The 16,623-nt window shown below is 38.2% G+C and overlaps 1 protein-coding gene across 2 annotated transcripts; it reads right to left on the bottom strand.

The window, feature by feature from the left end:
- Positions 1–1,232: 1,232 nt before the first annotated feature.
- Positions 1,233–14,329, bottom strand: LOC129262346 (ubiquitin-like protein 7). Of its 2 annotated transcripts, none has more exons than XM_054900454.2 (10): positions 14,152–14,329; positions 11,263–11,382; positions 9,751–9,830; positions 8,371–8,455; positions 7,635–7,692; positions 7,153–7,271; positions 6,688–6,737; positions 5,548–5,676; positions 4,347–4,610; positions 1,233–3,028 (listed from the first exon to the last, which is right to left on the bottom strand). In XM_054900454.2, the coding sequence occupies exons 1-10, from the start codon at positions 14,288–14,290 to the stop codon at positions 2,906–2,908; spliced, it is 1,167 nt and encodes a 388-aa protein (XP_054756429.2). In that variant the 5' UTR covers positions 14,291–14,329; the 3' UTR covers positions 1,233–2,905. The 2 variants fall into 2 exon arrangements, with proteins under 2 accessions (XP_054756429.2, XP_063955998.1); XM_064099928.1 differs by having other exon boundaries at positions 13,582–14,307.
- Positions 14,330–16,623: the final 2,294 nt, after the last annotated feature.

Raw genomic sequence — 16,623 nt, 5'->3', positions numbered from 1 at the left:
TCATTGAAATGATATGATTTTTGTGTCAGTATGAGTATGTAATGTTCGTATATTGCGTTACTAATGAAAATGATGCAAGTCGTACAATGTATCCTATGGGACCACATACATGTAGATTAGGGGGGGGGTGTTTTTCACAAAGAGCAAAATGTGACTTATGAAAAGTACACTTTTAATTTCAAGTTGCATTTGGTATAGAATGCATCATCGCATTGGTCAGATCACACTTGCCACCGGGGGGGGGGGGGGGGGGGGGGGGGCTACTCGAATTATAACACGATACCTATGTGCCACACCAAAGTCGAAAATAGGGGGCTCTGGAACTAAATCTTGGTCTTAAAATGGGGGTCTCCTGAAAGGCTCTTCGATTAATGATTGCTAAAAATTGAATGCTCTAGAACTAACCACGTCAAAAATGGGGATCTCCAGAACGTAGCATGGTAGAGGCAGTGTACTAGCTCAAAATCACAAGAAACCACAAATCTGAGTGGCACATACACTGAACGTATCATACGTTTATACGAAGTAGCCCCCCCCCCCCCCCCCCCGGACACTTGCGCCTTGCAGGGTACAATATACTGCATATCAATCAGTGAGATCACACATTGAATACCATCACTTGGCATGACTTTTAAGGCCACCGCACACCTTACGACTGTTCGCGATCCGATTTTGGAAAAAATCACAATTTGCTCATTTTCTGAAAATGTGAATGGAACATCATTTTATTTGAGGTTTAAAATTAATTGAAAGAATACTAATATAACCATTTTGAAAGATTGCAAGCCTTTATTTCAAAGTAAAGGCCAAATTAGTTTCAATTCGTAGCCAATCGTACGACTGCTATGACGTCATTACGACTAGATATTAAATTTGCTTTTATTCTAAGAAGGATGATAGCATAGTCACAGATTTGAACATGGGTATTCGTACGATGATTTAGAACATTACACAGTAAGATATTCCAAGTCTCAATGTTAGCATCAAATCCTACTACATTTTATTCTGAAATCGGGTCGCAGACCAATCGTAAGGTGTGCGGTCGCCATTAGTCTGATTTAACTTTTGAAATGACACCCCCCTCCCCCATTGATCAATTCCAAAACTTGCAAAAGCTTATCAAATCCATTGTTGCATTCACATTATGTTCAAAAGAGGCCAGTTAGTCAGTAATTGTCCAACTCTGATAACATGTAATTAAAAACACACACACACACAAAGAATACATCCAAATTATTTGACGAAGAACAGTTTTATTATAATTTAGAACATTTATAAACCAAAGAAACCGCGGAAACATTTCCGATGTGATACATATTAAAACTGAACACATGGTTAGAATAACAAGGCATTTTGTCTCACCCTCTAAATAACTAGAAATATTGAGATCTCCTTTGCCAATTGCCATGTAACAGAATTGTATCAAAAGTTCAAAACCTCACTGTAAAATATCTGGTACGGATTGTAATAATAAATAAAATTTGTGAAGGGCTATTTTATGAAATGCTATTCTTTTTCACCTTCCCCTTCACCTCCTCCACCCCTTTGATATGAATGACATAAGTGCACTGATATTTCAAAATGAGTGAAGGTTAAATGTGTTTGTGGGTCCAGTCTAGCTGAGAGCTAGGAGATTTAGTATCATAATGAGCTTATTTTTAGAGAAGAAAAATAAAGAGAACAGCATTATTGAAGAAGTGAATAATGGCTTTTCTGTGCATCCAGCTTTTTAAATTCAAATATATCTACAGTGCATTCATTTTTCAAGTAAGGATCTCCCCATTCCTCGATTTTAAAAATACTGTCTTCCCTCTTACAAAATGATACGAAATATTCTTGACCAGTTCAGCTTCAATACCTTGTAACACCAATCAGGCATAACTTGGGCCTTATCAACGAAGAAAAGAAATATCTATTGAAAAACTGATGTCAAGTGTGTAGATTCATAAGTAAATCCATATTAAGTTACTTTTTGTTTGGCACACTTGAAGCCCCAATTAAGCAATTTTCAATAAAAATAGCACCCACAATAAATTTAGTTACAGAGTAATTAAGTGTGACGAACTTCCTCTATTTTTCTTCCTAGCAATTTCATGACCATATTTTGGTAACGAATGACAAAAATGTCAAATAAGACATGAATTGGTTTGTGTTGACCCAAGATATGGCCACATGAATATCTAGTTCGCAAAATTGGAATCAGTGTCGATTGGATTTGGAACCAGGCCAAGTTGATCAGTCTAAATTGGATCTGGTACAAGGCCACTTTACACAATTTTCAATGCCCGGGATAAAAAAGTAGTTATAGTTGTACTAAAAATGTAGTGAACCCCACCACAAAATGCACTCCTTCATGCTGAGAGTTGAATGTAGATAACATTACTACTGTACATTGGTTGGTGAATCCAGAGAAACAAACTTTACTGAATGTACATGTAATACCTATATCACCCAACTTCACAATTAAATTTCTGAAACATGGCAGAACATGAACACTTTAACTATGTTCATTCTCTGGTGGGGTTCACTTACTTTTGAGCACTACTGTAGATATTTAGGCAGTGACATCTCGGGGGCCCTTTTGATAGCTTCCCACCAAATTTGAAATTTCGATGTTTTTTTTCATCATCATGTTCCAGTGAGACTTGGTATCCACATCACTTCAATGCTAAAAACATCTTATCGTGGCATCATCAGTTCCGTACTCTTCAAGGTTGGTATTCCATTGACATCACATAAAAAAAATTTGACCGGACATGAGAACTCCAGATGTAAGCAGTAATGACTCTGCATAGTTGCAATAGGTAGGATCAATCACAACTCTCTGTCAGACATGGCCCTGAGTTTTTTTCCATAGGAGCAAATGTAATGGAATCTCATTCTAGTATCACTAGGCAGTCTATGATCACATCCTTCCCTCCAGAATTAGATGTAATGCTGCTTGCAGATCACCTCCTGTAGCTTGAAGTGCTCTCAGATTAGTAGCGTCATCTGTCAGTCCCATGTCTCTCAATTGCTGCATTTGTGGCTGAGAAAAAAGACATGAAATACTTATTAATAATAATAACATGTTCCATTTATATAGCGCAGCTACTAAATTGCATACACTCTACTGCACTTGATACTTGGTATCATATTACTACCCCGGCTGTAGCTGAGCTGCCATATAGGCACTAAAGCATTCAAGGAATGAATCCTACCGGGTACCCATTCACTTCACCTGGGTCGAGTACAGCACAATGTGGGTAAATTTCTTGCTGAAGGAAAACATGCCATGGCTGGGATTCGAACCCACGTCCCTCTGATTGAAAGACGAGAGTAGTAACCACTAGACCACAACGCCCCCACTTAAAGGTATTCTGTTCCAGCTTCCATCTGTTCTATGAATAATATCATGTTGTTCAGATCAAAATTAAACAATTTAAAACTGAAAAGGAAAATTCAACATAGTTCTAATTACAGTTACTTTGATTGTTTATTTTTGTTTTAAAGTATATGATTTCAAGTTTATTCCTTTTTACATTTTATGCACAGAACTAAAAGGATTCTTGACTGTGCTCAATTTATGCCATTGCCACTGCCAGGTCTGAAATACAATATACATTTCATTCCTAAAATGTCAGAACACTTTTAAATTCCTCATAAGGTTATCAATTCATTATGCTTTCATGAATAAGTTAAATTTCAGTTTAAAATTTGGTTTACCAGGTTATCAAATGAGCTATTATCATGATTGGCCTCTGCAGCCTTTGACCTTTGGCCATATGATCCCCAACTATGATTGGATTGCTGTCACTCCTATATGCATAAATGAGCAGAGTTTATAATTCATATTTATCATGATAACAGGACATTTTCAGGTTTGTAATGACCCATGTGACCCTTCACTTTTCACTTTGTAACTTGCAGAAAATCTGAGATCATTGTCTTTCATATCTGCATGCATGAATGAACCATTGAAATTGTTCTGTCAAATGGTTTAGTACACATCACAAGAACAAGCCATTTTCAATAAATGCTTCTGTGACCTTTAACCCGTTGACTACTGAATTATGTGATTCCCATTCGCTTTGTACACAGATCACCTGGTTCCAGTAGGCAATGGGTTAACCTTGATACCCTCAAACACTAAACCGATCATTGAACCTCCTATATACATACACTAACCAAGTTTGAAGTTAATCCGTTAAAGGATTCAGAAATTTGAAGTTGGCCTGTCAGAAATTTTTTGCTGTTGTATAGCCAAGAATGAGGGTTTTTAAAAATGCTTGGATATGCAATGGCCAGATGTTTGTCCTCGATTGAAGGAACACCGGGTTTGGATATAACAAAAGCAGGATGCCTACCTCAAAGTTTTGAGCTGGGGGTGCTGATGTGACCCCATCGGTGGCATCACCTGGTCCTCTCCCGCTCTGAGCCACCTGCAGTGCTTGACTCATGGCTTGTCTGAAGATATCAGCTGTGAGCAGAGGCTGTGCCCCTCCCCCTCCTCCTAGGGGCGGGGTAGCACCCTGGTTGGGAGGTGGCCTGGGGGATGTTGGTGCTGCTGCTGACGATGATGGTGACTGATTGGCGCCCCCTACTGGCCCTTCAAACGGTCTTAACATCATCTGTATTGTGAAAGCAAAGTTGTGAAAGCAAAGTTGAAAAAGACATTTTTATTTGGGGAAAGGGTATTCCACTTTTGCAGATAAAAGGTTGTGGAAAAAAAAAGCTTTATGTTAGCAAACCAATCAGATTAACATTTTCAGTGAAATAACAGGAACAATGCTATTTTATACAGCTCATATCATATTACAAGACTACAACACAGATAATGCCATCTTCTGCAATAAGATCAAATATGAATCAACTACAAGTTTAGGATTTTGGGATGGGTCAATATACAAAAAATAAAGAAGATCGATTTCGAACGGATTTTCGGGTCTCTCGCCCCACCCGCAACCTGGCAAATTTGGCCAAAAATATTAGCAACATAATTTTTTTCTAAAATTGCCCCCCAAACCAGCCGTCTTCGCTCTGAGGGGGGTCTTCTAGCATCCAGATGGGTCGATATTTTAAAAATTAAGAAGATCAATTTTGAACAGATTTTCGGGTCTCTCGCCCCACCCGCGACCTGGCAAAATTGGTCAAAATATGAGCAAAATAAGTATTTTCCAAAATTGCCCACAAACCAGCAGTCTTCGCTCTGAGGGGTCTTCTAGCATCATGATGGGTCGATATACAAAAAATAAAGATCAATTTCGAACGGATTTTCGGGTCTCTCGCCCCACCCGCGACCTGGCCAAAATATGAGCAAAATAAGTATTTTCCAAAATTGCCCCCCAAACCAGCCGTCTTCGCTCTGAGGGGTAAAATGATAAAAATAGTTAAGAAAACATTATTTTCACTATCATGATTTAAGCTTATGAAAAGTAAGTAAAATTTCATGACTGGATAAAAAAGCGATCTGCTGCCATCAGAACCGTTATAAAGGTAAGGTAAGGTAGGGGAAGGTAGTATCTATTGTCCAAAAAACAAACAAAAAAAAAAAAAATGATTCCTCACCCCTGCATTTCCCGGTCTGCCAACTCCAGCGGCAGCTAGTGCGGCAGTAAGCTGTGCTGTGGTAATGCCTCCCTGACCTCCTTGAATTCTTGACCTTTGACCTGCACCCTGGCTTGTGCTTGGTCCACCCTACGTGTGCGCAAAAAGAAAACACATACATGTATCTCAATACCTGTTAATCAAAATGATTCAATCAGTCGATACAGGTGACTTTGTCAAAGACAAATCTTTTTGTCCCACAGAAATCTGTTCAATTTATTTTAAAAAAAAATAATTTCTGCATTCATGAGATCCCCATTCCACAGAAAGCAAGACCTCTGAAAGACTGCTGTAAGACCATGAATCTTGCTTGATCTTTCAACGAACTTTCAAAGATCTCTGAGGTCTTTCACGATTCCTGATGGATCTTTTAGTGGTCTTCGTTGTCTCCATGATCTCCAAAACTTTTTGAAACTTTTTGAAACGGTTCAAAACAGTCTTTCAGCGGTCTTACAGGAAAATGGCCTTTCAGCAGTCTTTCAGTGATCTTGCGATGAACTTTCAAAGTTCTTATAAGTCTTTGCATGATCATTCGACAGTCTCTCAAGATTTTTGGGGAGATCACTGTAAGACTTATGAGAGATCATTGAAAGGTCATTGAAAGACCAGGCAAAGTCCATGGAAAGAATTCTGAAAGATCACTTCTTGCACAAAAGATCTCTGAAAGACCATTAAAAGATCTCTATAGGACTAGTCTAAGACCAGTAAGATAAGAAATATCCATCAGTCTTTCAGACTTCTTTGAGGAAATGACAAATTTCAGTTATCTTGGAGACTGATGTATTAAGACCTTGCCAAATTTTGGTCTTTCAAAGGTCCTTCAAAGGTCTCCCTCTGTGGAATGGGGGCCTAAGGAAACCTCCTTGGAAGATTTTCACTACTTACAACTACTTTACCTAGTTTTTGTACATCTTGTACATCAAAAATAAAAAAATTCATACTTAGAACAGCAAAGCATATGAAATTTGCACTTTAGAAAATAGAAAACTGGGTATTTTGATATTTAAATGACAATGTAGTGAAGGAATAGTTGCAAATATAATACAATCAAGCAACTTGGGTAAAACAACGATTTCTGAAGAATTGAAGTATAGTGCTCACCTCAGCCGTTTCCATCTCTTCATCTGATGTTAAATCAGGGAAAAAGGCAGCTGTAGACACAAAAAAGAAGATATTTCTTCTTCAAAATTACATTAAATAAAACTTTTCGAATACTATCATCTAAAATTTTTTAAATTTTACTTGCTTATAGTGATTAACAATTATTTTTCAGAAGCCTCTAAGCACTCTACAGTAATAAAACATAATTACCCTGTCTTTAACAGAAAGGCTATGTCAATTGCATTTCAAGAAATAAGTTCCTCACTTTCTTCACCTGGGTTGAGTGCGGCAAAATATGGATTAAGTTCTTGCTGAAGGAAACTGTCAATAGGAAATATAGATGCAGTTTATTTCCTTTTACCACAACATATATTCAGTCATTTCACTTCCAGCTGACAAAATCGACCAACCCAATACTTGAGCTTCATATTAAAATGTATAATTTCTCTTAAAATCTATACTCACGGTCTAATGGGGCGTCTTGTCCGAGAGTTCCCCCTCTGCCACCGAGGGCAGCCTCCTCCGTGACCGATGCTGCAATGTGCATCACGGCATGACCTATCGCTGGATGAGCTTTCACAATCCTACAAAGGAAAAGTGAGACAATAAAAGAGAGTAAAACATAAGTCAGAAAGAATAATGATAATAATAGACTATTTGTATCTATAGCGTACATCTCCACCATATTAGGTGCTAAAGGTGATCCTATAATACCCCGGCTAAGCTAGGCTACCACTTCCGGTGCTCACAGCTTTTTGGGGGAGGACTTTCTGCCTGTACCCATTTACTTCACCTGGGTTGAGTGCAGCACATTATGGATCAATTTCTTGCTGACCACTTGAACATTGAATATTGAACCACTATGCCATTTAATTTCAAATGACCTTCTCCTGATCATGATCAGAATGGAAATACGAACTGGTAGATTCTTTCATTAGTAATCCTACCTTCGGACGTTGTCAGGATCAGCAACTTGAACAAGTAGTTGAGGATCTCTCAGCATAGCTGTAAATAAAAATAATAATAATAATCAGGGGTATAGTGATTCCACACAAAAAGAGCGGAAATAAAAGTAAATGAGTGTTGAAAAAAAGCTGGAATTGGAAAAGCTCCCATAGGAAAGATAAAATAAGCTGAAATGAAGCTGATAATCAAAAGCCCCCCCCCCCAAAAAAAAAGCTGAAAATGTCACATTCCTATGAATAATAATTGAATTGCATCTGGCAGTGGAGCCAAATGTTCTGAAAACAAAGGATTTGGGGGTTGAACCATTGTTACCGCACAATGACTCACCCACCCAAAGATTTATTTGACTAAAAATTATACTTAAATTCCCAGTCGCATCACAACATTGGTCAGATCATGTTCAAAGGACACTAATAATAATAATAACAATAACAAAACAACAGAAATAATGATGATTGTAATAATAAAATATTCCGCTTTTAAAGAGCACAATATATCGGAACAACGTCTCTAAGTGCTTCACAGGTAATAATGACCCGGCTATTGGATCCTGGTACATCCGCACACAAGGTATGTACTTTCTCCACCCCATGTGGAGTGAAGAAACAGCAAGTGAGACGAAAATAATTTGCTGGTTGAATATCCAAGATAGATAAATTATTTATCTTGGATATTCGACAAATAATGGAATTATACTGCAAAGATATTGATACTTACACATAGCTATGTGGTCCGTAGACATTCCTGGAGTAGCAGCAATGATGTTATCAATGGTCTCAGGACTTGTCAAAATCTTGTGTACCTGTAATGAAATACGAATAGAGTTGTCAAGAGGTCTTCATAGTGATATAGACTTGTTTGATATTCTGCCAAATAAAATAATAATAATAATAATAATAATTTACTATGAGAACTATATTTAGGTAAATGTTGGTAAAATAATATTTTCATGATACTCCTAGAGGGTGATGGTAAGAGTAATGATTATGATGATGATGACCGTGATAATGATGACCATGACAATAATGGTGGTATTGTTGGTGATGGTGATGATGATGGTGGAAACAATGAAGATGCCAATGGTAACAAAGAGGATGATAAATGAAGTTCAATATATATAGTGCAGCTATCATACATAATTTTTTATTGTTTCATGCAAGCTATTCATAGTACTAAAATAAGCCACACGTAGTGTGCAATTAACAATTCTGTGTTGAAACTAGATTCAACAACACTCCAAAAGTCTTTGAAATATCACTTTTGTTACAAAACATATGTAATTCCATTCATGTATGATCAGGGTTTTCTTTTCATTATCATCTTGGGGATTGCAGTATTATTTTTATGCTACACAATAAAATTGAAGAAATGCAATTTTGAGCATATACATGTATAATTGTGAGGTACTCTATTGATGGAAATATAAAGGGTGCAACCCACAAACTCTGTTTCTAATTTTTTTTAAATGTTAAAAGAATTCAATTTAGTTTTGAGCCAAGGCATATGATAACTGTAGCTGGCACTGACTGTGCCCTAAAATCAAGCATTTATCCATTAGGTCAAGAAAACAAACCAAACATTTCCAACCTTATTTTAGCACACAAGGGTTACCAACTGAGGACAATACAATACAAGGTTATATCATAACCTTGTACACTGATTGGGTGACCCGAGCCAATACAGGGTTCCCAGCTTTTCAAGAAAACAAAATTCCCTGATTTTTATCTGAAGTTTAAATATTCCCTCATAATCATTTAAACCCATTCCCAGTTTCCAATTTTTTCTAAGTTGTTGCAGTGAAGTACATGTATTTTCAGTATAAAACAATAATGTAAAACTAATTAGTACCACCATAACCAGTCATTCAATGGATGTTGTTTTGATATGCAACAAAATATAACAGAGTCTGACTGACAACCATGGCGCTTTCGACTTTTGGGCAGAACAAATTTCCCAATTTTCCCTCATTTGAGGCATTTTCCCCCTGATTTGAGGTATTTTGTATCAAATTCCCTGATTTTTCCCTGACTGGAAAAAAGTAAAATGATTTCCCCCGATGAGCTGGGAATCCTGCAATAGATGGCAGCACATACTTACAGCTTGTCTATGAGCTGGGTTTAAGAGGGCTGCATGAAGAGCATTCAAGAGTTGACGGATCGCAGTATCATCAAGAGGCTCTGTGCAGGAATAAAACAAATGTGTTCATATCAGTACAGAATATACAAGATCAAAATACAACAGTCCGACCTCTCTTATTCGGACACGTTGGGACCAGCACCAATCCGGATAAAGGATTTATTCGGATCTGGAAGACCCAATGTTAAATACATGCAGCTGCTGCCTCAGCTCCCCAACGGCGGTAGCTACACGTTATCTATTGTAGTGGGCGGGCGTACAGACAGTATTCTATACAGTATCAATGCAAATTACAGGTGGTATTTTTATGGAAATTAAATCGATTGCCTAAACTCTTGGATAATTTACCTACTAAAATGATTGAGGTATACATCGAGCATACCACAAAAGAAAGAGAATGACACGATGAAACTAAGTTTTACGATTGGATCATCGCGGCGGGTATCGCAGCTTCACATAGTCAGCCATTGTTATACTGACTGTAGGCTCAAACATGATAGATGGCGCTGTCCTTATTAAGGTCTAGCGCTAGCTAACAAGACATGTGTTGTTTTTTCTCCTGCGAAATAAAAAGAGAACGTGATGAAATGTTTGCGCTGTGACCTGATTAAATGGAAAATTATCCTGGCTATAAAGTTCTTTTAGTGATTTGGTGAGATATTTTCATGAAAATAATGTGGTTGTAGGTAGACTATATTGGAAAATATATGTCATCAAAGTGAGTTTGCGTAGGATTGAGTTTAGATTGAAATCTCATTTCTCCATGTACAAGACTGAATTGGAAAAAAAAAAAATCTCGGCAAGTTTGCGTCCGGATAATAGAGAGATCCGGATAAGGGGAGGCCGGATAAGAGAGGTCGGACTGTACAAGTAACTTTTTACTTTGCCTAAGTCAAATATTTTTGGCCCACAGCAATCTGTTTGTCTAATGAGAAATTTGACCCAGAAGAGGTAATGTTCGCATGTTTGACCTATGGAAGGTGGTCTCATGCAAGTTTAATAATAATGAACTCGCGCTTACATAGCGTATACAAATTAAAACTGCTCTATATAGCTCTCAAATTTTACACTACAACAATTATCCCCACATCAATATCAGAGTAGACATTTATCATAAAGTCAACTCACCTTCCTCCTACCTCTCTTGTGAAACTTTGTGGATAACTGGTAGATTGAACTGACATGCCTTTTTTATGGGGGGATGTGTTGAAAGAAAACATCTGCAATCAACTGCAAATTTTTTGTTGCACTTTTACAATTGACAATTTTGAAGCTGTCACTATCAGTTTACACTGCTTGTGACATCAAACATGATGTCAGCAAGCAATTACAAATTTGCAACTAATGGCAAGACATATAATTGGTATTATAATGGGCACCCCAGATAAATTTGCAGTTGATTGCAAGTTTTTTGCAATGCGCGATAGTTTTTGGGGGGGAGGGTGGAAAGGCTCCATATAAATGTTCACATACCTGGTTTGACTTCTGGCTCGGGAAGTTTCTTCCTCAGAATGTGCACGGTACATCCTGCCTTCACCCCACATCCTGATAAGGTTTCTGCATCTTTCATCAACTTTCCACAGTAAACTAGATCTGCAAGAGCACATGGAAAGTGACAGTGTTTTGTACAAGATATATGGGGCATTCAATGGTCAATAGGGAAAACAAAAGGAAATAAGCGATGAAGAGGGGAGTGTTAAATGTGCATTTGCAGAAGTGGGATGAACTCACAGAAGGAATGCATTTAAGTCCGGCCAAATTTAATGGAAAAGTCATCTACATCAGTCTGGGAATGAGGATCGTCCCCATTTCTCCGCACAAGAAATCTAGGAAAGTTCATTCACCTGTCAAGTGCCGACACCAATCGAGTACGCTAGTCAATACAAAATATTAGGGTTTCATCAAGATTATACGAAGTTGGGAAGTCATAAAATAGAAAGTGAACTGGGGGGAATGGAAGTAACGGAATCTATTATTCGCACTCTCAATTCTAGAAACTGCCATCTATTTCCCACAGGAGGGATTGGGGGAAAAAATTGTTCTCATAAACAAGGACAATCTAAATTTATCAAGATTTGATTTGTATTGGTTTATGAAGATATCCTTGTTTTCTGAGACAATCCTCAATTTCGGACTGGCAGCTCTGTACCTCTACTGAATGTGTTATAAACTTCTAATTTTGATGTTCATATATTTTCTATTGATCATGTCTGATGAGGAAGAAATAAAATATCATGAAAAAAATAATCTCATACCAGACTGTTACGCTCAATCTCATCACAATTGCAGTAGTATTGCAGTGGGTCATATAACATGTATAACCAAATTACAATCATATCAAACACAATAGTTTCTTTAGATTCATTATTCACAAATACCTAAAAACAAAATTTAAATGGCCAACAAAATAATATTTTTGCCAAGATCAAATGTCTTTTTTACAATATCACTCAGCTTCAGATCACACCCTTAGCCCTTCTTCGCACATGCAGACAGTCGACAGTGAAATAAATAAAGTGCTGTGACGTGTTGTGAAATATACTATATGGTAATACATTATATCCATGTATTTGGACCACATGGCTTGCCATAGTCTTAGGGCACATGTACGTATGCCCGTGCCGTACGACCGCGTACGACCATCGCCCTGGTTATATGTTATACTTCTTGATTTTCTATACTTAACGTGTTGGAATTTTCTTTTTCTTTACCGAGTTTACATAGGATATTTAGTCAAGATTTTGGATAGTATTTCTGCTACTCAGTAGACCTATTCGTATTTTTTGTTTGCCGACGAGGGGTTCACTGGATTTTGAGCCGGAGTTCGGTGAGTGATTTATAATTTAGGAATAGTGTTTCCACTTATATATATTTTAGGCTCTACATATCAAATTATTGTTTCTTTGTTGCTTATTTTTTGCTTGAATTTACTGATTTGGCCACCTGATAGGGTTTGGCAAATCTTTCAATTTCTTTTTTCAAAGTACATTTTCCGGCAAGTAGCCTGTTTATTTCCTAAATTACAAAACATATTATGAATACATAATTATACTCTGAATTTATATACTTCTCCGGCCGTATCCCATATATATTTCACGTTATAAGTTAGGATAATGAAAGGAGATTTATGGGGATAAATCTTGTTGGCCGGGAGGTGTGTTGTGAAATATACTATGGTAATACATTATTAGACCAAAAGCTTCGGTCTCTGTTATGTTGGTTGTTCAGCTGAACTCCGTTGGCTTCACTCATCAAATACAGAGACCGAAGTTCTAGCGCGATCTGTACAGGGGACTCAATGGCCATATGTTTATGTGTATTAAGTTTGGATAAAACAGGGCAGTGAAGTTGCGCAACAGCCGAGGTAAGTCACTGTTTTTGTTCCATTTAACTTGATTTTCCCCGTTTTTTGGCAATTAATGCCAAGAGGGAATATTAATTTGCATTTTGGTCGCGTTAATTTTCAAAAGTTTGATTCATTAAAGACAAAAATTGAAGAGCCCTGACGGGGGGATTTTGCATTGTAAGTCCCCTAATGGTGGCTGCACGATAGCGAGCCATCTGTGTACGAGGAGAAATTTAAAAAATAAAAAAATGTTTAAAAACTCCTCGAAACAGACGGCTGCCAGCTGTCTAATACATTATATTTGGACCACATGGCTTGCCATAGTCTTAGGGCACACGTACGTACGCCCGTGCCGTACGACCGCGTACGACCATTGCCCTGGCGCGGGCGAGTTCACACAAGGAGAACTGGATTTGGATTGAAGCGGAAAGGACCTAGCGACTTACCAATCCTCTGGCTCTGGTTCCCAGTTCTCAGCTGGATTTACAGCAAGTCTTATCTCGTAAGTATCAATTAGTACCACTCGGATAATTTCACAACAGACGTGACTGAGTGCAGTGACCAACGTCGACCACGTTACTTTGCACTTGTTGAAGTAAACTTGGAAAAATCCACTCATCCTACGAACGAGGTCGAGGTACTTCTTCTACTTGTTATATATTATAATCAAGACTCAAGAGTAAAAATCATTTGCTCAAACTGAAAGTAACATGCTTTTCCAGCTTTCCTTATCATGCTGATGGTTAATAAATTAGTGGCAGGTAGTGAGGTAGGAGCAATGGCAGGTCCTTTAGTTTTACTAGCATTAACAAGGTCAAGAAGCTAGTACTAGTAGAAGTCAACTTGGCCTGGTCGTAGTGCAGTGTGCACATCCGAAATGCAAATTACACAGCGCCTGCTGCGCTGGCGTGGTGCAGCGCGGTCATCCGCTAGATGCTGCTGGTAAATGCTTCGCTGCCTTGGCTTGGTCTTCGACTTGTCTAACCGTCTGTTCTACTCTACACAACTTTACTTACTTATATCTGTTGACGGAATATCGAAGACATTCGAAACTCTTTCTCTAAATTCTGCTACAGGTGAACCGAGGTCCACTCCATCTAAACGAGGGCGGCCAGGTTTTTCGGAAAATTTGACACAGACAATACAGCTCGCCATTTTTTTTGTCAGACATCAACAAAAGAAATAGGGCGTGGCTTGTAATGATGACGTCAGCATAATCAGGATTGATAAAGCGAGTCCCCCGCCCCGCCCGCGAAATTATTTTTCCCACCGAGTTCTGGACCGACATATGAATATTCATGACTTGCGTCTTCGGATTGAGAGTACGCATGCGCGTGGACTTAGCCTCGACCAGTGCCGATCGTAAGCATTCACGTTGCTCAGAATGAATTAGCATCGTCAAATTACCGGTACCCTTACATAGTTACATAGGCCTTATAGGCTTAGATCTATATATACATCCAATTCTTAAACACTTATCAAACTAGCTGCCATTAATGGCAAGACATGTGCTAGGGTGGGGCTAGCTTAGGCTAGCGCATTAACTTTACCTCAAATCTGGACCTGTCTAATGCCTAATACTAATAGGAATCCCGGATAGGAATAGCCGACTAATGACATGGTTAACTTCGAACTTGTTAATTCCGAACTTTACGTTTGATTAGGTTTGGACCAATATTAGCTTATTTACCATGGTTTAATATGGGGATTACAGTAAAATGTCAGAAATTGTTGAATAAATCCCCAGAAACGACGGTTATTCCTGTCTAGTCCGTATACAGAACCAGTCCTAGATCTAAAAAAAAATATCTTAGTTCTAGTCTAGTCTCTAGATCTAGACTCTGATCTACGCGCTATCAGCATGGAACCACTAGTGTACCAAAGGGGGGGGGGGCAGACTGCCCCCCTGACGAGTCACAACTGATTCAGGGGACGTGCCCCCCCTTGAAAAGCCAAATTAATAATTTGTAATGTCAAAATGCAACGAAAAAATACGTTTTTCCCCTCTTTTGAACGTGAAGATCTTTTTTTTTTCTTGTCAAATTTTTTCAGCTACAAAATCCATAATTTTGGGTGAAGACGGGGATCAAGATCACTGACGTTAATTTGTGCCTGACGTTAGAATACGTTCCATGCACGCACTGGTGTACCTAGGATTTTCCAAAAGGGGGGCAAATTTTTTAGAGGATATTTCGTCCGCGAAAAAATGTGACAAGCCCCCCCCCCCAAAAAAAAGGGTCTTCACCCCAAATTATGGATTTCTTAGCTGAAAAAAAATTGACAAGCAAAAAAAAAAAAAGATCTTCACGTTCAAAAAAGGGGACATACGTCTTTTTCATTGCATTTTTACATTACAAATTATTAATTTGGCTTCTCAAAGGGGGCACGTCCCCTGAATCAGTTCAGTGACTCGTCAGAGGGACAGTCTCTCCCCCCCCCCCTTGGTACACTAGTGGTTCCATGCTGATACAGCGTAGATCAGAGTCTAGATATAGAGACTAGACTAGAACTAAGATAATTTTTTTTTTAGATCTAGGACTGGTTTTGTATACGGACTAGACATATTAAACCATGGCAAATAAGCTAATATTTGTCTAAACCTAATTAAACGTGAAGTTCGGAATTAACCAGTTCGAAGTTAACCATGGCATTAGTCGGCTATTCAGTGTTGTATGTCAAGGCTCAAACATCCAAGGCCAAGGCCAAGGCTTTAATACCCAAGGCCAAGGCTTCAATACCAAAGACCAAGGCCAAGGCATGGAAACCCAAGGCCAAGGCCTGAAAACCTAAAGGCCAAGGCATTTCAAACTTACGATATACAGAACAATGAACTAACAATACTTAGGCGGCAGACATCACACATGGTAAAATGTATGTGAGCGAGGGGATTGAGCGAGAAAAAAAAACCTTTGTACATTTAAAACAAAAATAATTTCATGATAGAGACATATTAAAATAATGATATAGTTACCTGTGTACACATAATCCATAATTTTTCTATAGGCGATTTACATTGCAATAATTATTATTACCACGGTCATCTGATCCTGGCATTCTCAACGTATGTTTTCTCCACTCCCTGGGACAGGGGCAGCAGAAAATTATTATGGGGGGGGGGGGTCAACGCCAAAAAGGCACCCATTTTTCAAAATGAGTTTTTTTGTGCAAACAGATACATGTATTTGAAAAATGAGATTATGAACTGCGTGAAGTAATTGTGTGTTTTATAGAAATTAAGTTGAGCAAAGGCTTTCTAAAGTGATTTTTAATTATAAGATAGATATTTTGCTTTAGGTTTTACTTCTCAGCGAGAAAGCATAGCGAGCAAGCGGTTTTGAAAAAAAAAATAATTCTGAAGTTGTAAAACTTGATTTATGGTCAATTATGGGGCTAATCATTGTTGAAATTTCCTTGCGCGATGTTGCCAGCGCGAATCACGAGCTCAAACTTCTTGACATGTCGTGTAATAAGACATGGAAATTATTTTA

This window comes from Lytechinus pictus, chromosome 5 (genome assembly GCF_037042905.1).
Source record: "Lytechinus pictus isolate F3 Inbred chromosome 5, Lp3.0, whole genome shotgun sequence".
Taxonomy (NCBI): domain Eukaryota; kingdom Metazoa; phylum Echinodermata; class Echinoidea; order Temnopleuroida; family Toxopneustidae; genus Lytechinus; species Lytechinus pictus.
The sequence above is the reverse complement of the archived record's forward strand: the minus strand, read 5'-3'. Positions and strand labels throughout refer to the sequence as shown.